At 36.4% G+C, this 25,952-nt stretch overlaps 5 protein-coding genes across 11 annotated transcripts; 4 read left to right on the forward strand and 1 right to left on the reverse strand.

Annotated features, from left to right (window-relative positions):
* Positions 1 to 145: 145 nt before the first annotated feature.
* On the forward strand, positions 146 to 14,279 carry LOC114876139 (protein Wnt-5b-like). 7 transcript variants are annotated; one of them, XM_046285518.1, is made up of 15 exons: positions 146 to 907; positions 980 to 2,988; positions 3,067 to 3,127; positions 3,205 to 3,676; positions 3,748 to 3,848; positions 4,078 to 4,816; positions 4,904 to 5,417; positions 6,820 to 7,079; positions 9,935 to 10,019; positions 12,582 to 12,847; positions 12,965 to 13,145; positions 13,235 to 13,346; positions 13,417 to 13,519; positions 13,583 to 13,750; positions 13,892 to 14,279. In XM_046285518.1, exons 8-15 carry the CDS (start codon positions 7,073 to 7,075, stop codon positions 14,077 to 14,079), a joined length of 1,110 nt encoding a protein of 369 aa, XP_046141474.1. In that variant the 5' UTR covers positions 146 to 907; positions 980 to 2,988; positions 3,067 to 3,127; positions 3,205 to 3,676; positions 3,748 to 3,848; positions 4,078 to 4,816; positions 4,904 to 5,417; positions 6,820 to 7,072; the 3' UTR covers positions 14,080 to 14,279. The 7 variants fall into 7 exon arrangements, with proteins under 7 accessions (XP_046141474.1, XP_046141476.1, XP_046141472.1 ...); XM_046285520.1 differs by having other exon boundaries at positions 3,205 to 3,635; XM_046285516.1 differs by having other exon boundaries at positions 980 to 2,063; positions 2,253 to 2,988; positions 3,205 to 3,848.
* Positions 14,280 to 14,921: 642 nt separating this feature from the next.
* LOC114876204 (39S ribosomal protein L18, mitochondrial) lies at positions 14,922 to 15,801 on the reverse strand. The gene is made up of 3 exons (XM_029187429.2): positions 15,515 to 15,801; positions 15,323 to 15,436; positions 14,922 to 15,250 (listed from the first exon to the last, which is right to left on the reverse strand). The coding sequence occupies exons 1-3, from the start codon at positions 15,694 to 15,696 to the stop codon at positions 15,016 to 15,018; spliced, it is 531 nt and encodes a 176-aa protein (XP_029043262.2). The 5' UTR covers positions 15,697 to 15,801; the 3' UTR covers positions 14,922 to 15,015.
* A 49-nt stretch (positions 15,802 to 15,850) lies between these two features.
* LOC114876202 (notchless protein homolog 1) lies at positions 15,851 to 18,040 on the forward strand. The gene is made up of 6 exons (XM_029187425.2): positions 15,851 to 16,377; positions 16,485 to 16,724; positions 16,804 to 17,057; positions 17,142 to 17,370; positions 17,538 to 17,759; positions 17,864 to 18,040. Exons 1-6 carry the CDS (start codon positions 16,017 to 16,019, stop codon positions 18,001 to 18,003), a joined length of 1,446 nt encoding a protein of 481 aa, XP_029043258.1. The 5' UTR covers positions 15,851 to 16,016; the 3' UTR covers positions 18,004 to 18,040.
* Positions 18,041 to 18,117: 77 nt separating this feature from the next.
* LOC114876200 (exportin-6) lies at positions 18,118 to 22,807 on the forward strand. The gene is made up of 15 exons (XM_029187423.2): positions 18,118 to 18,407; positions 18,584 to 18,787; positions 18,874 to 19,065; positions 19,135 to 19,294; positions 19,364 to 19,620; positions 19,701 to 19,867; positions 19,945 to 20,251; positions 20,313 to 20,405; positions 20,472 to 20,779; positions 20,860 to 21,218; positions 21,300 to 21,627; positions 21,688 to 21,885; positions 21,955 to 22,233; positions 22,300 to 22,465; positions 22,532 to 22,807. The coding sequence occupies exons 1-15, from the start codon at positions 18,405 to 18,407 to the stop codon at positions 22,607 to 22,609; spliced, it is 3,099 nt and encodes a 1,032-aa protein (XP_029043256.1). The 5' UTR covers positions 18,118 to 18,404; the 3' UTR covers positions 22,610 to 22,807.
* A 283-nt stretch (positions 22,808 to 23,090) lies between these two features.
* LOC114876201 (alpha-aminoadipic semialdehyde dehydrogenase) lies at positions 23,091 to 25,938 on the forward strand. The gene is made up of 9 exons (XM_029187424.2): positions 23,091 to 23,629; positions 23,994 to 24,210; positions 24,286 to 24,473; positions 24,548 to 24,747; positions 24,810 to 24,925; positions 24,999 to 25,127; positions 25,202 to 25,311; positions 25,388 to 25,648; positions 25,726 to 25,938. The coding sequence occupies exons 1-9, from the start codon at positions 23,474 to 23,476 to the stop codon at positions 25,936 to 25,938; spliced, it is 1,590 nt and encodes a 529-aa protein (XP_029043257.1). The 5' UTR covers positions 23,091 to 23,473.
* Positions 25,939 to 25,952: the final 14 nt, after the last annotated feature.

Here is a 25,952-nt window from a genome sequence, read left to right on the forward strand (position 1 = left end):
ATTAATTTATTTACTTTATTTCAATATTTAATACATTTTTAATGAAACAATACAAATGTTATTCATAAAAATAATGTTTGTATTTTCACGTTTATTTACAATTCCTTTCTATTCTTGAAATTCTTTAAATCCTTTTTCCCTCGGAACACTCTAAATTACTTTAATTCATGAAAATAACATTTATGATGACAGGTTTCCAAATATTCTAAAAATCAACGAGTCATTGAGAGGAGAGCACACTTCGTCAGATAACTTGTCTGATTCGCGAAGCAGGCGTGAGAATAAATGAATGAAATAAGGAGGGTGGTAGCAGGCACCCTTCCGGTATTCACCCCAGGGCACTTAAGTTAGAAAGGCTCATTGTCCGCTCCTTCTCATTAGATGCCACCTAGCAGTTCCATCGACCCTACCTAGTAACAATACTGTGGATGCTTTTTTTCTTCCTCCTCCTTGTGATCTGTAGCTGCAGGAAACACTAGCAGCGGATTGCACGCCTCGGTGTCTGCTCTAATCCCGGCCATGATTATACCCGAAAGACAATACTTTCGTCCGTGTGAAACGCTGGACAACATTACTGTTGAGCTGCTTCAGTTAACACCTTCGAGAGTCACTGAGTCGCTAATTTATTTCTTTAAGCAATTAAGGTTTTTGAACGGCAAAATATTACGTATAACGTTGGTAGAATGCCAAGGCGTTGGTGAACAATTAAATTTTTTTTTTATAATTAAAGGTACACTGTTAACTTCTTGTCAAATTAAATTTTAAATTGATACCGATTTATTATTTCAGTTTGCTAATGGGTATACATCTTAAAATTTTATCACGTGAACTCTTAAAACACTCCTGAAGTCATATGTCAACAGATTGCCCAAACTTATAATCAAATTTAATTGGGACCCTCAATCAGGTACACATAAATCTATCGTTTATGTTTTCATCATGCTCTTCAGTTATATCTTTTGAGTACCTTCATTCGCAGATCGATGTCACTGGTATTTCTTATCGTTCAGGATTAATTCAAATATACAACGTGAAGTGTGATGTTTAAATGTTCTATCGTGCAAAGGTATTACTCTTTTTATTAGACTTTTGATACATAGATATATATGATTTTTTTACTTAAGTTAAAAATGAATAACTGATTTATGCCACCATCTAAAGCTGTAAATTACGTGTAATTGAGGTAGTGTCAATTTCATTACTGATTTTTATTCGCACACCGTTCTAGCAGTATGTAATAGGAGGTATAGTACACAATGCAAGACGTAATTATTGAGTTTACTCGATCGTGGTCTCGTATAACAGGCTGGTATTGTAAGGACTGTTGAAAAACGTAACGCACGCTCGTAAATTCATCGCTTTCATGGTACACGATATGCGAGCGAAGAAAACGTTGATTGTAAATGTTCCATGGGCGGCCGTGAGTTACGTATGGTTGATCCTTTTTATTTCAACATAACTTACGGGGAGAGTCGTTAACACTTTGAAAACCGATTGTTAACAGCGATTTTACATGCTCTCTCCTTCCACTTTAAATTTTAATATGCTCGGTTTTAGATAGTATTCAAATTTATAAAATTGTTTAGAAGTAGTACCAGATGCCTTTTAACAATTACGATTTCAAATTCAAATATTGTCCCGCGCTTCATTATACATTCGAAATGCTATTGATAACTCAGGGGGATTGTTACTTGAAAATTAATTTATAAAATTGTCTAAAGACAATGTAAACTCTTTATAAAATACTATTAAATAATTAAACATGCAATACTTAGATATAAATTATTACAAATTATAGTTGATGATGGTAAAGGAGAACAAATTATTGATTATTAAAATTATCTATTAATTATATTTTTTTTCCAGGACCATTAATTATTATTGCGACTGTATTGTGTGCGTGTAGGGAGAAACATTTAAATAATTTCACTAGTTTCCAATTGCCTTTCATTGGATCGGAGAAACTGCTCTATAATTTAACGCTCTGGTTGGCGCGTGTGTTCCTGACAAGAAATATGCAAATTTATTAGACCAATTGCACGATTCTAACGAGGGGTTTTAAGGTATAATTACCAGTGTCCTGTCGATGTTTGAATAAATCGACTGACTGGAAGAATCTATAATATCAGTCGCTTTATTCGCTTGCAAAAATTATCCTTTTACGTTTTAGAATGAAAATTTTCTTTTATCCACTTTTAAAAGAGAAAAAATATTTTTACTCCATTAGAATTCCAACAGGAATTTTTTTATAGCTTCCAAACGTTCATCCCATTGATAATCCTTTAATTAATCGGCTCTAATATTTATTCCCGATCGTGAAACAAAAAAAAGATGAAGATCTAAGGGATAAGTCTCTGGATTTATCGAGGATAGAAGAGAGTTTGGGCCTAAAAAAAGGGTGCTGTTAATTAAGGAGAGCGATTACTCGTAACGGTATAATTAAGAGGAAGAAAGAGGAATTAGAGTCGGTAGTACGGCAAATGAACGATTCTACCGGTAAGGCATTAATCGAACATGCCAGGAACACGGCTCGTTTAACGAGATATAATATATTCACCTCGCAACGCGTTCATAAAGTTTCAGCTTTGTTTTAAATTTTAAATTAGTTACTTCAATATGAGAAAAAAGCTAATTAATAGTTTAGTAATAGATACAGCGTTATCCTTGTAATTATAACGAAGGAAAAAGTGTTAACAATAATGACGTTGTTTGAATAATTGATGGTGTTTAGTAACTAATTACGCATTAAACAATGTATCGCGTAACAATGGACGGAATAGCCTGAGAATGAACTCGTTCAGTTAGTCGACTAGAACGTGTTTACATGTAAAACAAGTGGTTTATCGTGTTCACCGATGTGAGCAAGAGTTCTGCCTTTCTTACTAATGACCCAGCTTCATTCCGAAGGGAGACTACTTTTAAAGCCGATAATTGTATCCATATTTTTTTTCTTAGGAAGACTTACCCATTCTATTCTATTAGTTACTGGTAAATACTTGCTAAATTAATATATTTCATCCTTTTTAAATTTTTTGATACTAACATTCTACAATTTGAAAATTTCAGAATTCCAAAATTTCAAAGGGATCTGGTCCACCCCTCGAAAAAAATCCTCGTCGCACCAATGGTAATTTTTAATTTAAATTTAAATTTAAATTTAAATTATTTGCTTCACATTCATAAAAAAACCAATTCTCATTCCAGTTACTTAACAACCCTACCAAAAGCTTACTTCCTCCTATTCTACGTTACATCCGCTTCGCCCCCCGTATCATTGTCCAAATTCTCCCCAAAAAGAGAACCTTGAAGCAATGTATACCAAAAAACCAGCCCTTCCCCGAAATCGCCCGAAGGAGTAAGGAAGAGTGAACGATAGGGGGAGAGAAAAGTCGAATCGAAATGGTGCGGGGTCCTTGGGGAAAGAAGGGGTTGCATTCGGGCAGGAAAAAAAGAGCTGCTAATTGACACGAGCGATTGCACGTAACGGTATAATTAGAGAGAAGAATACGGAGCCTGGACCGGTGCACCGATGAACCAATGAACCTCACTGAGGCTGGAGGGGAGGGAGAGGAACAGAAGAAAGGAGGCAAAGGGAAGCAAGGGAGAGAAACCAGCCGGCGGGTTCTACGTCGAGGGTAGTGATGGGTGTTCAAGTTTACAAGTTGAAGCAATTCAAGTTGACATTTATTAATTCAATTAAAAAATTCATAATTCTACAATGTACGTAAACTGATAATCTTATTTTAGAGAACGAGGATATCGAAACGTTTCCACTTTCTCCGATCCGACCGAAGGGATTAGGCCTCTCTGGAGGAAGAAAAAATAGGCATATTTTGGGAATTTTTTTTGTAAGCATCCCTTTATTTTGCAACTAATAAACTTTAAAAATTAATTTTTGTATAGTGATTCAAGTCAAAATATGTGCTCTGCAGGCACGCAAATGCGTTTAAAGACCGGGAGGGGCTGCGACAGAATTCAAAATTCGAGTACTTAGAGATTTCTCTTATCCATATCATTTTTAAGACATTAAGGCACCTTTTAATTAAAAAAAAAATTTCAATTTTTTCAAAATTCTAGGGTACCCCTGAAGCAAACGCACGACCCAAGCACGTAACAGTTTGGTCCATAATTATCAAAGAGCTACGGGCCAATTATATCCCCTGGATGACCAGTTTTCGCCACGTTTCAAAGCTACTCGAGCCGCGTTGAGGCCATCACTAGTCAGGGGGGTTCCCCCCTTTGGGAGGCCGAGCAGGACAGACTTAACCACCGTGGCTGAGGAGAGACGAGGCTGGTGGTAGAGAACGAAACGTAGCACGGTCTCGTGGATTCTGCCTGCACTCTGCGACCATTCCGCGGTAACGCGTCGTCCAGGTCGCAACGTTCCTGCTCCCCTGACCATTCGGGCCACGAGGCGAACGAACACGTTCCTTCGACGGATCCGAGGAGGACACTGGAGCCTGCCAGGCTGGAAAAATCGCGAAAAATCATCCCGATCCTGCCAATTCACGCGCCAAATATGGTTCGGCTTCCTTCGAGCGACCGGTGAACGGCGAACAGGACGAGTTTCAAAGGATGCTCCGATCGGCGCAACTGCTCTAAAGGAAACCTCGGACGATGAGAAGATTCGATGAAGGTCTACGTAGAAGAGAACGGTTCGTACTGGTCACCGATGTCCGTGGATCGTACGAAGAACGGAAGTGACAGGAATCTTGACGGTGTACCAACGGATAACCGGATCTTTCTGAATCGTTATCGAACGTGTTTGCTCGTCGCTGCTTCGAGTGACTGTTTTGGATGACACTTCCGTGAACAGGTGATTAGTATTTCGTTTACTCAACGAACACCGTTTAAGTATGCGTTTAATGGGTAGTTTCGAAACTTGACGATAAGTGTTTTTCAGTCGAATCCAACGAAGATTTATTCCGAAGCCCTAAACTCGATCGTTTGCTATCGCTTTTACGTAATTTATTTATGTCGTGCCGCGTCAATAAATTATCTAACCGATGTACTGCACTTTCTAACATGAAAGTTTTCATCGCGATACCTTGAGAATGATTAAGTCTCCTATCGATTGATTCATCGAAGGTTCTTTTAAATAATCGTTCGAGCCTGCGAAAAGAAAACAGGCGGTAATCTCGATTCTTGTACAATAAACGTTTGCAAAATATCCGAGTTCTTTGTCCGGAGGAAAGGAGCAAAATGAGCCGCGAATCGTGCCGCGTGATAAACGATCGATGGGCAAACGAGGAAACTGGAAATTCGAAGAACGATCCGATGAAAGTAAACCGCCACGGGTCGTTATCGTCGTCGACTTGAAGAGCAAGTGCTTCTACTGGATAAAAAGTGAACCGGTGACTGATCTCGCCGGGGCAATAATTAACTCGTCCTTAACGACTTTGGATACACCCGGTCCGGTGAGTAATCAATCGATTTAATCAGGTATAATAATTAAGCGTCGATAATGCAACCTTGCCTTTGTTATTGACACCTTAATACTGGTAATTAAAAAGCTTGCGCTAATAGGATCGTGAAAAGTCTCGTTTATTTTTATAGGGGACTCAGCTATTGCCCGCAACAAAAAAACATTCATTTTTATATATATAGGTAGAACATCGGCTCGGGTCGGAAAATATTGAAAAATTGTTTAAATAGCTTCTGATTGCAGTGAGAAAAAAAAATGATTAAGATCGTTACATTGTTCGTTTGACAAGCAGATACCTGTATCGAAACATCGAATCGCGTTTGAACGAGGCAATTTATTCCGGGAACAATGTCCCGTTGAATTTTAAATGGCCGGTGTTATCGAAACTAGTCTACCTAGCTTGAAAAATCCAACTGCTCTATCTGGTCTCGTTCTGGTCCTGTTCGTAAACAGAGAAACGCCGTGCTTTCGAGCGATAAAACGCTTGACGTGTTAATTATAATAGATCCCAGATTACGCGGTACGGTTGCACCCACTTTCGAGAAGAAATACCTGCAGCCAATAGATGCTGCGATTGATTTCAAATAAGAAAGAAAAGAAAATTATCTTTATTTAATTTAAATTTCAATTTAAATTAAAAATTGCCACGAGGATTTTTTGGGGGGGTGGACCAGATCCCTTTGAAATTTTGGAATTCTAGAATTTTTAAATTGTAGAATGTTGGTATCAAATATATTAATTTAGCAAGTATATTCAGAGAAACTGAGAATCGACGACAGGTTCCTTTAAAACTCTCTCTACGACTGTTGTTCACAAGTTAACGATCTGCGGTAACCTGATCTCGGGTGGAAAAGATTCGCTACCGATTTTAAAAGAGTCTTCGTTCATTAAGTAACCGCGGCGGCGGCAGGTAAATCCAAAAGCTCGGCCTCGATTATGGCGTTACACCTTGCTCGACCACGATGGGTGGCTGTTGCTTTCAGGTTTGCCTGCTGCGGCTAGTTAATATATGCCGTGGACTGTGCTAACGACTCATAAATTTTACAACTTTTCATCCTGCCTTCCTATAATTCTAACGAAACGACCGTGGATAAAATTAAACGTGCTTGCGAACGGGAGCTTTTCAAAGGAAGTACAAGCTTGTAACCGGAGGAATTGCGAAACGATACTAGAAAATTTGCCTGGCAACCGATTTCTAGTTACTTGTTCATGGGATTTCTTTGCTAATTGTAAGATTCGATCGTTGGTTGATGTAATTCAGCTGAATGTCCTTAGGATCCGAATGATCAGGGTTTAGTTTAATTTTGTACCACCGCGTATATTCCCGTGTATCTAGCCCACGCGATCGGGCAGAATATTAGCCGGTGTATAAAATGCATTTGTGATCACGACAGGAATGTAAATGGCGTACTTCAGCACGTCTCTCGGTGGACCGGCCTCGAATTATCAGCAATAAAGTATCTCGCTGGCGTGTTGAACAAGACATGACCGGCGGTAGTGCAAGCACCGCTACATTTGTTGCTGAATGAGCTGGTCTTCGTCGGTGATCGTTGATCCTGCTCCAGCTGGATGGTACCACGCTGCTTATAACGATCGTAAAGGATCGTTGATCTAATATTTAAAGGAGATACACGTCCGTCTCGTGTAATGCTTCGTAAGGATATTTCTCAATTTCTTTATACGATAATTAGATTAAATCAGGCGGGGATTTCGTCGGATAGTTCACCATATGTATTCCTATCTCCGTTTGATATCTTCAAAATTACCGAGTGTCTACACCTAACGTTTCACGCGTATCGGTAGAAACCAGTATCCTATCATTTTACGAAAGCTCGTTAAAATCAAACTTAAGGGTTTTAGGATGCCGCTCAAAGTGTTAATCTACTCGAGGAAAAGGGTCGCGAAATGAATTGAAAAAAAAAAGGAAAGAAATAAGAAACGTTAAGCACCCTTTGGTTATTTTACTACCAGCGTTGGTCATTTAAAGCGGTATGCTTCTACCTGACCAGGAAACGCATTATCGTAACTTCAATGCCGATAAACTCACTGAAATTCTGCGGTACACGGTTTGCACCGACCAGGCGGAGTAGCCGCGCAAGGAATTGATACAAGCGGACAGGGCAACGTTAATATCGCAGTTTAATTCCTGTTAGAATCGTAATTATGGGGTAATTTCAAATTGTATAAAGTCGCGGTTAAGAAGAATACAAGCTGACCCTTAGGGAGTCGCAATTAGAAGCGTGGCTTTGGAGGAAAAAAAAAATTCATGACGGAGAAGTTTAAATAAAATGATCATGAGATATTTCTGCGATCCTACAATTCGAATGGAAGACGATGTTAAGCATTTGTTTTTATTATATTCGGACCTGAAACGCCCAGGCCACTTTACACCCAGGTAAACGTGACTCCTTCTTTTTCCCCTGACGTGGAAAAAGGTGTGTATCGTTGAATCAACCTGTTCGCGACCAGTCATCCAGGGATTTTCACGAGGAGCAGCAGGACTACTCGAGTATAGTCCTCTTAACGAAGTTGCTGCCCGGTTATAGTGTGCGCACGTTTCTACATACAGACACGAAGAAACGAGAGCGTGCTTACCAGGCTTATGCATAGCCTAGGGAGAGAGAGGAGAGAAAGGAGTACACGCGGAGAGGACTCTCGATGAGATGCTGAAGAGAAGAAGAGGACGAGAAAAAAAAGGGTGAAGAGGGAGAGAAAGCGAAAAGAAATTGCAAATACGATAGAAGGGTTAAGAGAAGGAAAGTGAAAGAATGGGAGCGAGGTGGAGACAATGAATAAAAATAAAGGGATAAAGGGGAGATCGATGCGAGATAAAAGTATAGTAATTGTAAGAAGGAATCAAGGGGGCTACGGTGAAAGCGAGAAATAAATTAACCGAGCGTCAAGAGTGAAGAAAATAAATTTGAAAATACCTCCCCTGAATTCATTCAAAATTAAGGGATTCTCGAAAGGCGCGTAAACCGAGGAAAAAGTGAATAGGAATGCAAGAAGAAGATGGGAAACAGGTACAGTGGGAATTAAACGATGATTGTCAGCTGGATGATGGCAGAATAATGAAAGCTTTGTAAATGCACGCGACCACTTAATGTAACTTGGACGAGATTGCGGAGGAAATGAAGAATAAATATCGGGACAAGTTAGACGCGAATAAATTAACTCGCTTAATTAACAAACTCGCAACTTCATTTAACTCGATCCATGCTCTTTTTCTCTCAACAAGCTAAAGCGAACTAGAGCGAGATTCGCTTTAGAACCAACCCTTTTTCGGCCATTTCCGGTCAGACCGAAAAAAAAATTTTTTTGACTTGTACAAAAGTGACAGAAAGTCAAGATTTTCAATCTTACAATTAGATACAGGTTGGCTAATAATGTGAGAAAAACTGTACCGAAGATCTTTCGCGTACCCCCAGGGGTACGTCGCTTTGAGAAACACTGCGAGTGGAGGAAGTTATGGATCAACGATGGAAACTGTTTACGATTGATCGATGCTACAAAATTTTATCCGAACAGAGACGTTTATCAAACGACGACAAATACAACTCTGCCTATCGATTCTTTCCTAAGGATATCTTATTACTGACACTGATAGTGTCCAGTCCTTGACAGTGAAGTAATGATCGCGGTATTCGCGATAATATTAGCTTGTTGTAGATTGGATAGCCGATTAATTTACAGAATTTTTACCAACGATTTTATATCCTCCATTCGATTGTAAACCCCTCTAAAGAAAAAAAAGGGAAATTTTCAATTCACAGATACAATATTGCCGGAGGGGGGTTTCATTCAGCAACGATAGTCTTTATGCTTTCTCATGGTAACAGCGCAAAATGAAAAGTTGTAGAGTTCGTAAGTCGTAACTCAAGGCGTGTAGTTTCTATTAACCAGTCATGCAGCTCGATTCCGAAGGCAACAGCCGAGGTCTCTCCTTAGAGTCGCTTCAGGAGCGAGCAAGGTGTAATGTCGAATCGATGTACCATAATCGTCCGGACTTAGGTGTCTTTCGTTCCGAGTCGAGTCTTTGCAGCCCACGGAACTGGTATATACACTAACTGGTGTACCAGTACCAGTGTGCTCGTGTGCTGATTTCTTATACCCGGTGATACATTTTAACATCTTAGCGAACTCGCCCTAGTTAAGTCGGATTTAAGAAAACGATATTCTTCCACGAATTAACTCGTGAGACCTGCAGTTTTGGTTTTCTATATAAATACAACCGAATATACTCGTTAGACAGCGTTGTGCTTATTTCTTCTCAGCCGAAAAATGTCGTCACCAAAGGGTTAAACCTTGATCCACCTGTTTTTATTTTCTCAAAAGTAGAAGATTAAATTTGGTAATTTTCCATAAAATTGCTGGTATTTTTAACAGTTCGTAAACCCGAAAGAAAGATTGTTATACCCGGCGAACATTAAATATCAATTTCCATTTTATTTGAACAAAATAACTGAAAAGAATGTAATGAACAGTACTTACACTGAAATTGCTTTTCAGGCAAAATGGCAATTTGCAGCAGCTTGCTCATCATTCTGCGATTATTATTCGTCGTCGCATCATCAACGGTACCTGGAACATGGATGTAAGTACTTCAATTTACCTAAAATTACCAATTTCACAAATTAAGTATTCCCCACGTGTTCGAGGAATTTTATAAATCTTATGATCCACGGTGAATCTATTTAAATATTAGAAAAAATCTACCGATTACATTTTTCAATAAATTAACCCTTGGAAGATGAATGTGGGGTCATCTCAACTCGTTACCTGTATAATTTTAAGTGCATCTCACAGAAATGACCCAATTGCTTTCGCGTGATCTCCTCGCTCAACCCCCATCGAATTTCAGTGAAAAATTACCCACGCAAACGCCATAATTTATAGCTCTTTGTATAAGGCGAGACGAAATCGCGTCGTGGGAACTCGATCGAAAAGATTTTTCTGACGCTCTCTTGTTCCCGACGTACCCCTGCCCGGCAACGGTGTGTCTAATTTCTCAACCCCTGGCTACCACCCCTGCACGCCCATGACAAATCATTGAATAGTTCCTAGCTCGGTACACTTTTTCTTCCCGTGGAATTTTCATCCTGCCAGGAAGACCTTCATGCTTCCCCGCGTAATTGGATTTTTCAGAACGAAAAACGAAGAGCATGGGATTTTTCTCGCCGCTTCGGACACACTTTAATAAACGTTATTTTATTTGAAAGTTTCTCGACGGGGCGCCGGCGGGTCATTCCGAACCCATGAATCTCCTTTCTTGGAAAATATCAATTTATATTTTTCACCTGAGTTCGCTTGCAGAGCAAATGATCACTGATAAATTTAATTAAGTATCACACACCATAAGATCCGTAATTTCGAAGCTGAAGAGATAATACGGTTGATAAGTGATCATCGGCCCTCCCGATCATTAGGGCCCTTTTTTCTTCTTTTTTTTTAAATCCCTCCGCTAAGCAGCTCCGATCAGAAAAATGCCTAATCACATGGGCGGGTCTCGTAGGATCTCCATGAAAGTTAATCCTTCTTATGTGGGCTTAAGTTAGGCGTTCTCATTTAGTCTTGTCGTTTTAATCTCGTCTCCATCGCGGTCTAATTAGATTTGAATCAGTGTAATCATGCGTGCGGTTGATTGGAGGCTAATAACCGTTTAAGAGAAACTTTTTGGGGGTTTTAATTAAATTTCCATTACCTCTTTTTTACCGTGTCACGTAACAACGATACAGCCTTCCAGAAAGGTGTACGCAGGATAAAGCGATTTTCTAATAAGAATACCCTAATCTATCTTCTGGTATCGAGGTAACAACCCCTTAAGTCACGACTAACAGCCAGTATCCCAGATTAGATTCCAGGTGCATAGAAAACGTGCATGTGTTTCGAACGAATTGATTCACGCCGCTTTATTCTGAAAGCCATTTATTTCGCCGTGAATCGCCATGATATCGAAACGGTCAGATTAAGGGGTGGCCTCGGGACAATTTCTTTTTTTTCCCCCCTCAACCTACGCGAACAGAAACCTGTCGACCATTTCATTGTCGTTTTCTTGCTACTTTCCATAGAAAGATACTTTTATTTTGAACAAATCTTTCATAAATACTTGATAAAAATATTCCTAATTACGTATTTTAGTAAATTGCCACGGATTATTAATTTTCAAATTTTTAATTTCAATCTTTCCATTTGTTATTTTATACTTTCCAAAGCATCGAGTGGTAAATATATTTACCACGAATCTGTAAAGGGTTAAAATAAGAGCAGCTGTTAATTAGAACACCCGGTACATGAAACCATAAGACTGTTGCTACAATCTTTTAGGAGACACGAGGCATTACTTTTTGGGCCGGCTCAGCCTACAGTGCCCCATGAATTTGCGTGGGCAGGATCCTTCGAAATATTATCGTTCTCTTCCCATGGTTCCCCGCGTCATTGTTTTAGGGGAGTGCAAAGCTGATAATATATCACGGCCAAAACGTGTTTCGGAATATTAATGCACTCTATTATGCACTCCCTATTAGTCGGTGTACCATGACCGAGAAAGCCGGTTAACCCTTTCCTCACGAAACCATTCTTTCATTATATTTATTAGCTCTCCGTGTGTAACTGATGATAATTTACCGATGAACGACTATAGCGATGACTACTGGATTTTGGAGTTTCAGAACAACGAGAGAACCCGTGTCCCTTACCCAGTTACGCTCATGGATCTAGGGCCTAAAGGCGTTACGGTGATCAATCCTTAGCGCTGGAACACGTTCAATGAATAGGATCGGTGATATTAGAGCAAGCCGAGCGTGTTCGTATCACCGGTGAAACCTTTACGAGCAACCGTTTCGAATTTCAGATTGGTAGCCCCGTTAAAGACCCCTGACTTCTGTCTGTGACGGCATCGTTCCATCATCTCGCTCGGTTGACTCACAAATGTGCCATCAAAAATCGGTGCAGAGAACTGTTCTTCGCCCACGGCCCACCGCTTACCCTGCCCCTCGATCTCGCATAATCCGCGTGGCAAAATCTCTGAAAGTTGGCCCACGATTTTCGTGAAGGAAGGGAGAACCATCCGTGGGGTGGTTTGGCAAAGGGCGATCGAGACGTTCGATTCGGTCGTCGTTTTCAAAAATAACAATAGCCCTTCGCTTGGTCTTTTCAGAAACGTGGGCTTGCAACACTTTCCTCAGCTCGAGGTCAGTCAAATGATAGAAACGTACGACATGACAGCGTCCAACATTTGCCACGGACTGAAGGGTCTTTCACCGGGCCAAGGGAAGCTGTGCCAGCTATCCGTGGACCACATGCCCAGCGTGGCGAAGGGTGCGAAATTTGGGATCCTCGAGTGCCAGCATCAATTCCGTGACCGAAGGTGGAACTGTTCCACCGTCTCCGACGAATCTGTCTTTGGACCTATACTCAGAATAGGTAAGACATCTGAAGATAAGCACTGTGGAACTGCAGCATCCCCTATTTCCACTTGATATTATCGATAACATTTAATTTCATTCGCTGGTTAATCGGTAATTTTCTTACTTTAAACAGCCAGCAGAGAAACCGCGTTCGTTCATGCAATTACCGCCGCGGGAGTGGTCTACTCGATTAGCAGATCCTGCAGAGATGGCCAATTATCCTCGTGTGGCTGTTCAAGAAGCAGCAGACCCAGAGATCTAAAAAGAGATTGGATTTGGGGAGGCTGCGGGGACAATCTCGAGTACGGTTACAAGTGAGTTGATTTATTTTTTTTTATCCAACAGTTACACCAATGAATTTATGTATTAAAAATAAAATAAAACATTATGTTCTTTTTTCAAGATTTACACAGGCATTCGTGGATGTAAAAGAACGTGAAAGGAGTTTCAAAAGGGGTAGCAGAGAACAAGGCCGCAGTTTGATGAATCTTCACAATAACGAAGCTGGTCGCAGGGTAACATTAATTCCTTCATTCTTTTCTTTCTACAGTTCCTTATAATTAGAAAGCGATTAATCTTCCACAGGCTGTTATTAAAAGATCTAAAGTAACTTGCAAGTGTCATGGAGTTTCTGGAAGTTGCAGCTTAATTACTTGTTGGCAGCAACTTGCATCGTTTCGAGAAATCGGTAAGTATGTTTCCCTACTATTTATAAATTAGAAATTATACAATTATATTGTCATGCTCTTAGGTGATTTTCTTCTGGATAAATATGATGGAGCGACAGAGGTCAGAGTAAACAGACGCGGCCGTTTGTCAATGAGAGATCCAAGATTTTCTTTACCTACAGCGAATGATTTGGTTTATTTGGATGACTCTCCAAATTACTGTCTTCCTAACGAGACACTTGGATCTTTAGGTAAAATAATTTCATCATTCGCGCCACTTTTCAAATCCACACAAGCGTGGGAAAATTATAAATAGTAATTAAGCAGGCGTTAATGTTAAAAGCACCGAATTAATTTGTATATTTAATACTCTATTTAATAATGTTTGTTAGGCACACATGGAAGAATTTGCAACCGAACATCATCCGGCATGGATGGATGCAATCTTCTTTGCTGCGGTAGAGGGTATAATACACAGAAATCAACTGTAAGAGAAAGATGTGAATGCAAGTTTCATTGGTGTTGCCTCGTCGAATGCAAGACTTGTGTTAAAAATATAGACATTCATTCGTGTAAATAAAATCCAAGTCAGTCTTACTAATACTTTTTGTAATTTCAGATAAACTTAAATTAATAAGAAATATTATAGTAACACTGTATATATGCACACGTACGTGTTTAGTGAAGTACCTTAGCATAGTTATGATACAAGTAATTTCTAGAAGATTTCTAGCCATTTTTTTATTTTTATTTCTATTTACAATCAATATTTTTTCTGACAGTTAAATAAATTCAATGAAACTAATAATTTGTTATATTTTGAATTCTAGCTTACTTAAAAATATTATTCATAACTTTATATACTGGTATTAATGAAATAATTTATTAATTTATAAACGTATTAATCAATATATTAAGTGGCCTATTAAATGTGTACACAAAACAATTTGTATTGTGCTCAAATAGTTATGTAATCTTTAAAACAGCATTTATCTGAAACCAAATCAACACTTTAAAATGACTGAATCTGTGATTTTATAAATTAGAAAAATTCAAACATTTGATGATTTTTGTTTCAACATTTTAAATATTATCATTTATTTAGAATTATATTGCTACAGTATTATCTTTGTAAGGAAATATTTTTTTATTATCACAAAATATGTCTGCCTAATATATAGTATTAATATTATTTTATATTCTGCCCAGTTACATTTGAAATTTTAGTACTCTGTAAGTTTATTGTATTTGTATTTGTCATATGATTATTTATTGCTACTTTTATGTAATGTATGGTATACAAAAATATAACACATACAAAGAAGTTATTGTTCCTCTTGAACATTTTTGTAATTAATAAAAATTTCAAATAATTTTTATACTATAGTGGATCTGGAAGATTCATACAAAACACAAATCGTATCATTTACGAAATAATTATAATTAAAATTTTATAACATACATTTTCTGTTGTGTACTATACATATTTCTAAATTATATTTACATAAATTAATACTTATTCATAAAACTGCCAAGGTCTTTCTGGACGATCAGGGTCTGTAGCCTTTGGATGATAATATCTGGGTGGTTCTTGTAAAGAAATTCCATTTTCTGTTAGCTCATTTATTAATGTCTGTACTTTAGATGCAATAATTTCTGAGCCATCAAAATACATCTCACAGATTCCAGATTCTAAGCAACGTTGTGCAAGCACACGTCCCACATATTTATATGCTATGATATCTTTTGTACTGAAAAATCATTGGCATTAATTTATTACATACCATCAAATAATAAGAATTTAGTTTACAATATACACAAACTTATATAATTGTTTCCTTATTCCCCATTCTTGACTGGATACCATGATAACTGGACCATTCTCAAAATGATGTATTTCTGCGTCGATATAACGATTACTCGGTTTTATAATTAATCTATGCAGATTTTAATGTTCTTTTAAGAATTTACATTAAAATTATAGTTAGAAAATTATATTTTAATAATCATTTTACTTATGCCAGTATGAAAATCCGGGTTTATCCAGAATATAACCTACAGGCTTCCTCGCAATTCTTAAACGTTCTATATTTCTTGGATTACGGTTTCGAATTTCTTTACAATTTTCTACTATCTCTGCATTTCCATGTATTTGTCTTTTAAGAAATAAGTTAGTAACGCGATTTCTTAGAGACATTTTAATGTTTTAAATATTTTTATGTGATTAAAAAGTAAACATAAAATATACTCTTTTCCAGAAGAACTATGGGAGCATATGGGAGGGATCTATACTTTGCTGGACATGAATTGTATATATATATATATGTTTATGTGTATAGTATATGTCTCTTTAATAAAGGGTTATGTTTGTACCACGTGAATTATGATTCTAATTTCCAATATAAATACAGTTACTTTTACACAGTTTTAAACTATAACTTGATTAATATGCAATGATATTGTATTTTATAGTATAAGAAGTATTATCAACGCAAGTGATTGAACAAATAATTAACAATGAATAAAAGAAAACTTGAAGAGACTGAAAGCAATCAAAACAATGAAGATTCTTCAATAGAAATTAAACGGATTTTATCACGTTTTAAATCAGACAAGGGTGAAATATTACCAGGAGGTTTGCTAGATCTGCCCATTAATATTACTGTTGATAAATTGCAAGAAATTTGTAATGCACTTTTGCAACACGAAGAACCTATACCTTTTACATTTTATGTAAATGATGTTGAGATTGTAGACAGTTTAGAAAATAATATCAATGAAAATTTCAGTATCAGCGAAGATGTAGTTGAAATTGTATATCAACCTCAAGCAATTTTTAAAGTTAAAGCAGTTACAAGATGTACTGGTTCGTTAGAAGGTATGTTATCTGCTTGCCAAATCAATTAGCTCTAAAAGAAAATAAAAGTAGAGATGTTGAGATATTGTTAAGTACTCCTTATTTTAATAAAATACCCCATGTTTTAGGTCACAAAGAAGCTGTAATATCAGTTGCATTTTCACCAGATGGAACAGGTCTAGCCAGTGGTTCTGGAGACACAACAGTTAGATTTTGGGATATTTATACGCAAACGCCGTATTATACGTGCGAGGGTCATAAACATTGGGTTTTATGTATTTCGTGGTCTCCGTGCGGGACGAAGCTTGCGTCTGCATGCAAAAATGGGACAATTTTATTATGGAATCCGAAAACAGGCAAACAAATAGGTAAAAGCTAATAAAATCTTATTATCAACATTTTATCTCGTCAATTTTATTTAGCTATTTAATTTTTATGAATATTTAGGAAGAACTATGTTAGGCCACAAAATGTGGGTAACTTCTTTGTGCTGGGAACCATATCACAGAAATCCAGAATGTCAGCATTTAGTCAGTGCTTCAAAAGATGGGGATTTAAGAATATGGGATACAGTTAGAGGACAAACTGTTCGCACCCTTACTGGTCACACAAAAAGTGTGACATGTGTTAAATGGGGAGGTAATGGACTTATTTATTCTGCATCTCAAGATAGAACTATTAAAGTATGGAGAGCTGAAGATGTACGTTTTATAGACATTATATGTTCACATTATATGTTCCATAAATATGTTGTTGAAGGTTTTGTTAAAATTAATTTATTACAGGGAATTTTGTGCAGAACTTTGTTAGGTCATGCACATTGGGTGAATACATTAGCATTGAACGTAGACTATGTACTTAGGACTGGTCCTTTCCATCTTGGAAAAAGTGAAGAAAATGCTATGGAATATGCAAAGAAACAGTATCAGTCTGTAGGCGAAGAAATACTTGTTTCTGGTTCTGATGACTTTACGTTATTTCTTTGGAAACCAGAGAAGGAGAAGAAACCTATTGGTATTGTATAGAACAATTCTTTAACAATTTTCTTTAAACGGAAAGAACTCGTTCTATATTGCCAGTTCCGGAAATTTTTCATTTCTACAGCCCCGTATCCGGCAATATAGCGAAAGTTTGCGGTAAAATAAAAACATGTATTGTATCAAGTTTATTCTATATTTTAGCAAGAATGACAGGTCACCAGCAGCTGATTAATGATGTAAAATTTTCTCCAAATGGTCGTACAATCGCGTCAGCTTCATTTGATAAATCTATAAAACTGTGGGAGGCGAATACCGGAAAATATATAACTTCTTTAAGAGGACATGTGCAAGCTGTATATTCAGTTGCATGGAGCGCGGATTCTCGGTTACTTGTTAGTGGAAGCGCAGATTCTACTTTGAAAGGTAAGTAAATTGAATGATAGTAATTAAGATTGTGAAACTCTGAAATCACTTATTTTATTATTGCAAGTCTAATACAAAGGTTTTGTATTACAATTCTATTGTAGTGTGGTGTATGAAAACAAAGAAACTTTGTCAAGATTTACCAGGTCATGCAGATGAAGTTTACGCTGTAGATTGGTCTCCGGATGGACTACGAGTTGCATCTGGTGGAAAAGATAAAGTTTTAAGGTTCTGGCAGAATTAAATAATGTATATAATAATAAATAATTTAATAATAATAATTTTCCTTTAGTATTTTGTTTTTGAAAATAATGTCTAATCCTTTTTGCAAGAGCTGGCCGCATGGTGCAGCACCAGTACAACGCGGCAAGTAAAATCCTGGGCGTAAGCACTTTCTGTTCCTCTCAGTCAAAATAAAAGTTTTGAGAATTTCTGCTTCCCTTGTAATGCCATTTTCTGTAGGGAAGCCTGCTGTGCTTTATACTGTACACAGTGCTGTATGTATACACAAATCAAAAGCTGAAGCATCTGATTGCTTTATTGCTTCAAACATGACGTTTGACAACTGAAAACTTAACCTCGTTTCATTTGTATATTTTATATACTGCATTTATTAACAACACACAGTCTTTGGTTATAGCTATCATGGTATGTAAATATACTTATCAATTAAAAACATTATATGATATATTTTCTGTACTTTCCATTTAATATTAACAGTGTTTTTAAGGAAACATTTTAATAGAACAGAGTTGAAGAGATCTAATCATGCGTGGTCCATGTATTAACAATAAAGTTATTAATACAAAAAATTAAATTTATAGGACAATGATGCAGCTGCTCTACAGAATTTGGAGCATCTTATGACTGAGTTTTTCTCACCACAAACAAGTAATGAACGAAAGCGTACAATTGAACAAAGCTTTCAAGAGTTTGCTGGACAGATTGATTCCTGGAGACCTTGTTTACATTTTTTATCTTCTACTAACAATCACCATGTTAGCATGTTTGCTCTGTCTACCTTAGAGGTATATATTAGCATGTTTCTAATGATATTAAATTACTCATGGAAAAAAGTAATAATGTATTATTGGCAGCATAAATATTATTACAGATAACAATTGGAAGGCGATGGCCAATCCTTCCATGGGAAGACAGAGCTCTCACAAGATCTACTTTATACACATTGTCCTTAGAAAGAGGTGTAGCTCCTTTTGTAAGAAACAAAGTAGTCAAACTAGTTGTGGATATCGCAAGGCATGACTGGCCACATTTTTACCCAGATTTTTATTTAAATATTTTACAGGTTTGTAAATTGCTAGTATACAATCCTTCATAAATTATCTTGCATTTAAAATTTAATCTCTTTCTAAAGTTATTGGGTCATAAACATACAAGACTGTTGGGTCTTATCTACCTGAGAACAGCTTCGGAAGAATTAGCGACACCGAGAGAAGATTTACCGATACAAAGAAAGAACGAATTGCTTAGATTTCTTAGTGCTCAAGTGCCTTTGACTTTGGAAACTCTTACAAGTATGCTTTCTTTTCGCAAATATTTAAAATAAAATGTGTTCTGACATTCACATTACCTTGTCATTTCAGTACTTCTAAGAGAAGCAACAAAATTGCAAAGTCGTTCTGGAACAGTCACTCCGCCTCCCTCGCCTACCAGTGGTCAAAATGTAGCACCAGCCAGAGCTATTTTAGATGTGGAAGGATTAGCAACAGGAACTAGCGAAGTGTGTATAGCAACATTGGATGTACTAGCGCATTTATTTAGCTGGATCGAATTATCAGAGCACATTTCTACAAACTTACTGGATGCCATATTTACCTGTGCCAGGTATCACGATGCAATGGTAGGATTTTACCTCGAATACTACAAAATACTCTAATGCAGTTAACAAGTGCTATGGTTAATTTTAAGTTTTGTTGGCAGAATGGCAAACAAGTAGAAATGGCTGTACAAGCTGTAACTACCGTGAATGAACTCTTATATAGACCATTGTGTTCTCCCAATGTAACCGATAGATTATTGGTAGAAATATTTCAGAATGGAGTGACATTATTTCAACTGTTGGAACGTTTAGATTCTGTAAATGAGAGGTATTTACTTATTTATTCAATTAAACAATTTTCATGTTAAAATTAATATCTATAAATGAAAAATATTGCATTTCTAGTTATATGGAGAAGCTAACAGAATTCTTGCAATTATTTGTAACAAATCACCTAAAGAGAATTGAATCATGTCCTAAATTTCCAGTGAATACATTATTAGAAGTCTTGTGCCATCATACTTTTCAACAATGCTCAACAGTAACCGGATATTTAAGATGCTTAGACGTGTGGACCACTTTGTTAGAAAGCACACAGTCTCGGTATTCTCCGGTAGCATTAGCTGTTGCTGAGAGAGTACTGCAAAAGATGAGTTTTAAACTCAATACGCGTATATTGAAAGATCTTGACACGGAAAGTTTAGATGAAAATGTAAGAAAATTTACAAAAGTTGATTACTTTTTTTTTCTTTTATACAAATATTTTGTTACAGGAAGAAACAGAATGGCAGCATTTTTTAAGATGTAACATAGAATGTTTGGCAAAAGTGGCAGATATCTCCCCAATTCCAGTATTTACATTATTGGTAAATTATTACACATTATTGGTGCTTAATTTAATGTATACTTACTAATTGCTTTGAACCTTTCAGTATCGTTCTTGGAGAGAGGGGTTGATAATGTTTGGAGAACTAGGCACAGTTATCTCGAACAATCAAGTCATTTTATTGAACGATTCAGAAGCTTCGAATGTACACGCACACTTACGAGATTTAGCATCTAGTACTCAAGCATTAGCTAGATTATATTCTCTCTTTCTGGGAGATAATCAGAATATTGACCAGTCACTAGCCGAAGAAGTAGTGTCTCAGACATTAGACGCGTGCAAATTTGCAAAAACTAATCAGTTATATAAAGCATCGTTACAGCCAGCTGCAATCGTATTAGATCTCATAGAAGTGTAAGTAAAACCAGTCATTAGTATTAGAATACTATTGATATGTATTATGTAATCAAATGTATTTTATTGTTTCTGATCAGTCATTCACAGTTGTTAGCGTCGCTCCAAGCTTGGTGCCACTGGATAGCTAACAGACCAGAGAAAACAAAAGAGACACTTTGTCAACGATGCATTGATTCATGCATTTCAGCGTTAGATTATACAACTTTCTGTGATAATCCTCCACCGGCAAGTTTAACTCATTCTGCTACTCATCTTTTTCAAAGTATCACTGCTATTCTGAAACCTATATTATGGGACGAACCTACCTTCAGAAACTTAATTTCCATGGTAACATATCCATTTTTGAAGCCCGACACGATAAAAGTACTGCGAAGAGCGTTAGTGAATGCTATCGTCTTACCACATGGAGATGGAATTATTAGAGAAAGATTATTAGGTATGTAAACATATATCAAATCAAGTGCAATTAATCATTTATTGAATAGTAATTAATATTTCATTATTTGTATTCAATTAGTTACCATGGTGTCAACACTGTCTGCACCTCTTGGCTCAGAAGGACAACCTGCACCCACGAAATCTACGATTTCAATGACAGTAGTGCCATTAACTCAATTATTAAATGACTGTTCAGCATCATCGACAACAATAAAAAAAATGTTACATTCATGTTTGGGGCCAACGATAAATAGAATATTAGAATTGCTGCCATATATGATAAAGTGTCAAATTATATGTGAAATTTTGCTTAGTTTTTTACATTCAGTATTCTTAGTATTACAACAGCAGTTAGGTCCTGATTTTACTCAAAATGCAGTTCGAGGACTATTACACATTTACACTAGGTAGGTCTATTATTTAATTATTATTACAGGAAGTAATAAAGTCATTTAATATATTTGTAGGGAAAATATACCTGCAGGTCCTGCTTTAGATCAGTTACTGGAAATTCTAATATTAGTCGTGTCAGCAACTAGCAGTGCATTTAAGGCATTTGTTCCTTCAGTGACTAATTTGTGTTTGGGTCAAGTGTGGCCTGTTATTGGAAACGATCTTAGCTCGTATCCAGATACAACACTTGTCTTACTAAAACTTTTCCATAGGTAATAAGAAAATTATATAATATTCTATTATGTACTTTGAAATTATAATTAATGTAAGATTCTTTTTAGTATACTCATGCACAGATGGCAATACTTTTATAATACTTCTGTATTACTGACTCTTGGCCATTCAGAAGAAGAAGAATCAGTTGAACATAAGGAAGAATTAGTTGCAATTTTGGAAGCATTTGGCCAAGCCCTTCTCCAACCAGATGTTAATATATTCCGGCAAAGTTTGCAAAGCCTTGAGCAATTGAATGTACAATGGCGACTTTATCAACGAGCCATATTCAAAGCTCACTTGCTAGAGAGATTTTTAATGGCATTATTTACAGTTCTGTTCCAACAGTAAGTTAAAAATATTTTTATTTATTTACTTAACTGATGAAAGATACTAATCAGGTTCATTTGTAGGTCTCATAATTTATTAGCAGATGAAATTGCAACTGCTATACACAGTTTAGCTTCAGTTAATATAGCATGGTTCTTTGGACACTTTTTGCCAACATTTTTGGCAAGCTGCGAAGGTGTAGATGACATGCAGAAAGCTACTTTATTAGGGAACTTTGATAAATCTACGGTAAGTCGAAGCTATCGGCTAATTTAACATTTTCAATTTCTCATCAATTTTGTGAAATATCAACAGGATCAACCAACCCTGACGAGATCAGTGCTTCGACTTATTTCTGACCTACGATGTTATCAATTTTGTCGACCCGGATGAAATAATCTCGTTTCAGTGTAAACATGAATTAAAATAATGCTGTGTGATACAGTTACAACCAGTGAAAAATGATGGAAAATAGCATTTTCAACGAATCCTTTGGGATGGACATTTTTCTAAGTTTATGCTGTAAATCACTGCCGTATCGCATTGTGATGTGGCGTTAGTGTTACATAATAAAACGCGACATTTTTTTAATTTTAGTCGTTACGTATATATTTCCTAATTTAATCTATTTTGCAGATGTTTTAAACAAATTAGATTATTGTAAAAGTAGCATTGTATACAATGCACTTTGAAATTTATTCTAGTTTCTAAATGTATTAGCTCATTCCAAAAATCTTGAAACAAACATTGTGATGTAATGTATTCTCTGATTAAGTAATTTTTTCTTTCAATTTATTTCCAACGTTCTGATACCAATTATATAATTTTGTCGTACAAAAGATCTAATTTTTACTTTATTTTGAAAGCATTAAAAAATTAAGCTACCCGTATATTTCTTTTTGTAATAGAAACATTAGATCCCAAAAACTAGTATAGATACTTTTACATGAAATAGTATCTTTTATTCAATAATTATATGGAAAATAATTTTTATGATAAAAGATACCTTAAAAAACAATTGGAAACAATCTAACAACGGTGTTCTATGTTACAAGACCAAAAATCATTGGTTAGAAATGTATCAAGATTTTTGCAATCATCAGTTATTTGTTTATTATACTTATCGCATCCCTTCTCTCTCTCACGATAAGTAGAGAGTTATTTTGATAACCCTATCGAGGATGATGGTTTTTAAACAGTGTATCGGAGTTCAATGAATTAGTAGAAGACTGACTAGCAGTTCAGAAACGATTAACAATGTTTCCCATGCTGTCAAAAAACTGTGTTTATATTTCAAAGCCAAAGATGGCAAGAAACTTAGTGACTGATCCGAAGTACGGATTTTTGAAACAGTTAGGCATCACAGCTGAGAATCCAGGCCTTTATGATGGTCGATGGGGAGGTTCTGGCAAGGTATTCTTTTTCTTTTCATTTAATTATATTATATACCGCGTTTTATCTAACTTTATAATTCTTAATAATTTTGTTAAATATCATGACATTGATATTGTACTTTAATACTTTTTTATATGGAATGTTTCCAAAACTTGGTCAATGTAGCAAAAGGGCATCTTAGAGTCAGATTTTCCAAGATTCGATAGTGACATAAGCTATCACAATGACTTTGAAATATTTTATATCTCTGTAAATCAGAAAATCAAACTAAATGGAACACCCTGTACAAATGTTCCTGGTTCAATCCACAATTAAAAAATTAATCTACCAATTTGTTAGTCATTATAAATAACTTTCATTTGAATACTACTGAAACATCTAGGTTGTGGAATCAGTTTCCCCAGCAACTGGTAAAGTAATAGCAAAAGTGCGAACATCGTCTGTTCAAGAAGCGAACAATGCTATTACAGAAGCACGCAAAGCCTGGTCTCAGTGGGCATCTTTGCCAGTGCCAACTAGAGGAGAAATAATAAGGCAAATAGGAGACGAGCTTCGACAAAATTTAAAACCATTAGGACAGTTAGTGTCCTTAGAAGTGGGTAAGATATGCATACTTTTATAAAATTTGATTTCTTACTTCTGTTGGCTTCAATTTTAACTCTATGATTCTGCAGGAAAAATATTGCCAGAAGGTATTGGAGAAATTCAGGAGATCGTCGACATATGTGACTTTGCTGTTGGTTTGTCTAGAATGTTACCTGGCCAAATAATTCCATCTGAAAGAAAGGACCATGTTATTTTAGAAAAGTGGAATCCTCTTGGAGTTGTAGGAGTTATTTCTGCATTTAACTTCCCAGCTGCAGTACGTGTAACTAATAAGAAAATTTAGTAATTTAAATACATAGTTTAATAATATAATTGATAATATTACCTCAGGTTTTTGGTTGGAATGCTGCAATAGCATTGGTTTGTGGAAATACTACAATTTGGAAAGCAGCACTTACTACTCCTTTAATTTCTATTGCAACCACAAGAATCATAGCAAATGTATTCGAACGAAATGGTATACCAGGTTCAGTCGCTTCCTTGGTAACAGGAGGAGCAGATGTTGGTGATACTATTGTCACTGATACACGGTAAGCTAAAAATATTTCTATACATTTAATTATTTATATTAGACAAATACGTTTGCTTTCAGTGTACCTCTGGTTTCATTCACCGGAAGTACTAAAGTTGGAAAACAAGTGGCTCTTAAAGTTCAAGATAGGTTTGGCAAGTTTCTGTTAGAGTTGGGAGGAAACAACGCAACGTTAGGTAAATTAAGATTATAACAGTTAAGATTTTTTAAAATATTTTATCTATCTAAATTGTATTTTTTTAAACACAGTTGATCAGGATGCAGATATAGACCTGGCAGTTAGAGCAGCAATGTTTTCTTGTTTGGGAACAACAGGGCAAAGGTGCACATCTACTAGGAGATTAATTCTTCACAGTAAAATAAAGGAAGAATTTTTAGGTAAAATATTTCCCGAATAAGTGTTAACTGCGAATTTGATCTGTAAAATAACGTAAAATATACAAATTTTATAGGAAAATTGAAGATAGCATTCCAGAGTATCTTACAAAGGATAGGGGATCCTTTGGATGAAAATACTTTGTATGGACCAGTGCACAGTCAACAAGCAGTAGACAATTATAAGGTACTAATATTAATACAACATTTACGTAAAAGCTCAAAAACAACATTTCACGGGTTAATTGTTTTTTTTTTTACAGAATGCAATACAAACTGCTGTAAGCAATGGCGGGAAGATTGAATTTGGTGGAAAACAAATAAACAGGCCTGGTTTCTACGTTGAACCAACGCTTATTTCTGGTCTCCCACCCACCGCTGAAATAGTTCAGCAAGAAACTTTCGCACCAATTGCGTACGTTTTTGAAGTGAAGTCTTTGGAAGAAGCTATTGCTATCAATAATGGTGTACCACAAGGATTAAGTAGCGCCCTGTTCACTAAGAGTCTTGGAAATGTATTCCAAGTAAGAACCTAACTGTGTAGTTATATTACCGTGATATAACTGTGTTTTATCAATATTATTAAAATAATGTTTTACAGTGGATTGGACCTCACGGTTCTGACTGTGGATTGATAAACGTCAACATTGGAACAAGCGGTGCTGAAATTGGTGGAGCATTTGGAGGAGAAAAGGCAACGGGATATGGTCGCGAGAGTGGAAGTGATTCGTGGAAGTACTACATGCGACGTGGAACTGTGACGATAAATTACGGAAAGGAACTGCCATTGGCTCAAGGCTTGAAGTTCGAATAATCAGAACGTACATC

This window comes from Osmia bicornis, chromosome 1 (assembly GCF_907164935.1).
Source record: "Osmia bicornis bicornis chromosome 1, iOsmBic2.1, whole genome shotgun sequence".
NCBI classification, from domain to species: domain Eukaryota; kingdom Metazoa; phylum Arthropoda; class Insecta; order Hymenoptera; family Megachilidae; genus Osmia; species Osmia bicornis.

Excerpts from the sequence above, each read along its gene's own strand:
- LOC114876202 (XM_029187425.2), top strand. The coding sequence starts at position 16,017 with ATGAATAAAAGAAAACTTGAAGAGACTGAAAGCAATCAAAACAATGAA. Across the intron at positions 16,725-16,803 it reads GAAAACAGGCAAACAAATAG|GAAGAACTATGTTAGGCCAC; the intron begins GTAAAAGCTAAT and ends ATGAATATTTAG. Across the intron at positions 17,371-17,537 it reads GAAGGAGAAGAAACCTATTG|CAAGAATGACAGGTCACCAG; the intron begins GTATTGTATAGA and ends TCTATATTTTAG.
- LOC114876201 (XM_029187424.2), top strand. The coding sequence starts at position 23,474 with ATGTTTCCCATGCTGTCAAAAAACTGTGTTTATATTTCAAAGCCAAAG. Across the intron at positions 24,926-24,998 it reads AGGAAACAACGCAACGTTAG|TTGATCAGGATGCAGATATA; the intron begins GTAAATTAAGAT and ends TTTTAAACACAG. Across the intron at positions 25,312-25,387 it reads AAGCAGTAGACAATTATAAG|AATGCAATACAAACTGCTGT; the intron begins GTACTAATATTA and ends TTTTTTTTACAG.
- LOC114876139 (XM_046285532.1), top strand. Across the intron at positions 12,848-12,964 it reads TGGACCTATACTCAGAATAG|CCAGCAGAGAAACCGCGTTC; the intron begins GTAAGACATCTG and ends TACTTTAAACAG. Across the intron at positions 13,146-13,234 it reads AATCTCGAGTACGGTTACAA|ATTTACACAGGCATTCGTGG; the intron begins GTGAGTTGATTT and ends TCTTTTTTCAAG.
- LOC114876204 (XM_029187429.2), bottom strand. The coding sequence starts at position 15,696 with ATGTCTCTAAGAAATCGCGTTACTAACTTATTTCTTAAAAGACAAATA. Across the intron at positions 15,437-15,514 it reads GGATTTTCATACTGGCATAA|ATTAATTATAAAACCGAGTA; the intron begins GTAAAATGATTA and ends AAATCTGCATAG. Across the intron at positions 15,251-15,322 it reads ATAAGGAAACAATTATATAA|TACAAAAGATATCATAGCAT; the intron begins GTTTGTGTATAT and ends ATGATTTTTCAG.
- LOC114876200 (XM_029187423.2), top strand. Across the intron at positions 19,066-19,134 it reads TTTATTTAAATATTTTACAG|TTATTGGGTCATAAACATAC; the intron begins GTTTGTAAATTG and ends CTCTTTCTAAAG. Across the intron at positions 21,628-21,687 it reads CTATTACACATTTACACTAG|GGAAAATATACCTGCAGGTC; the intron begins GTAGGTCTATTA and ends ATATATTTGTAG.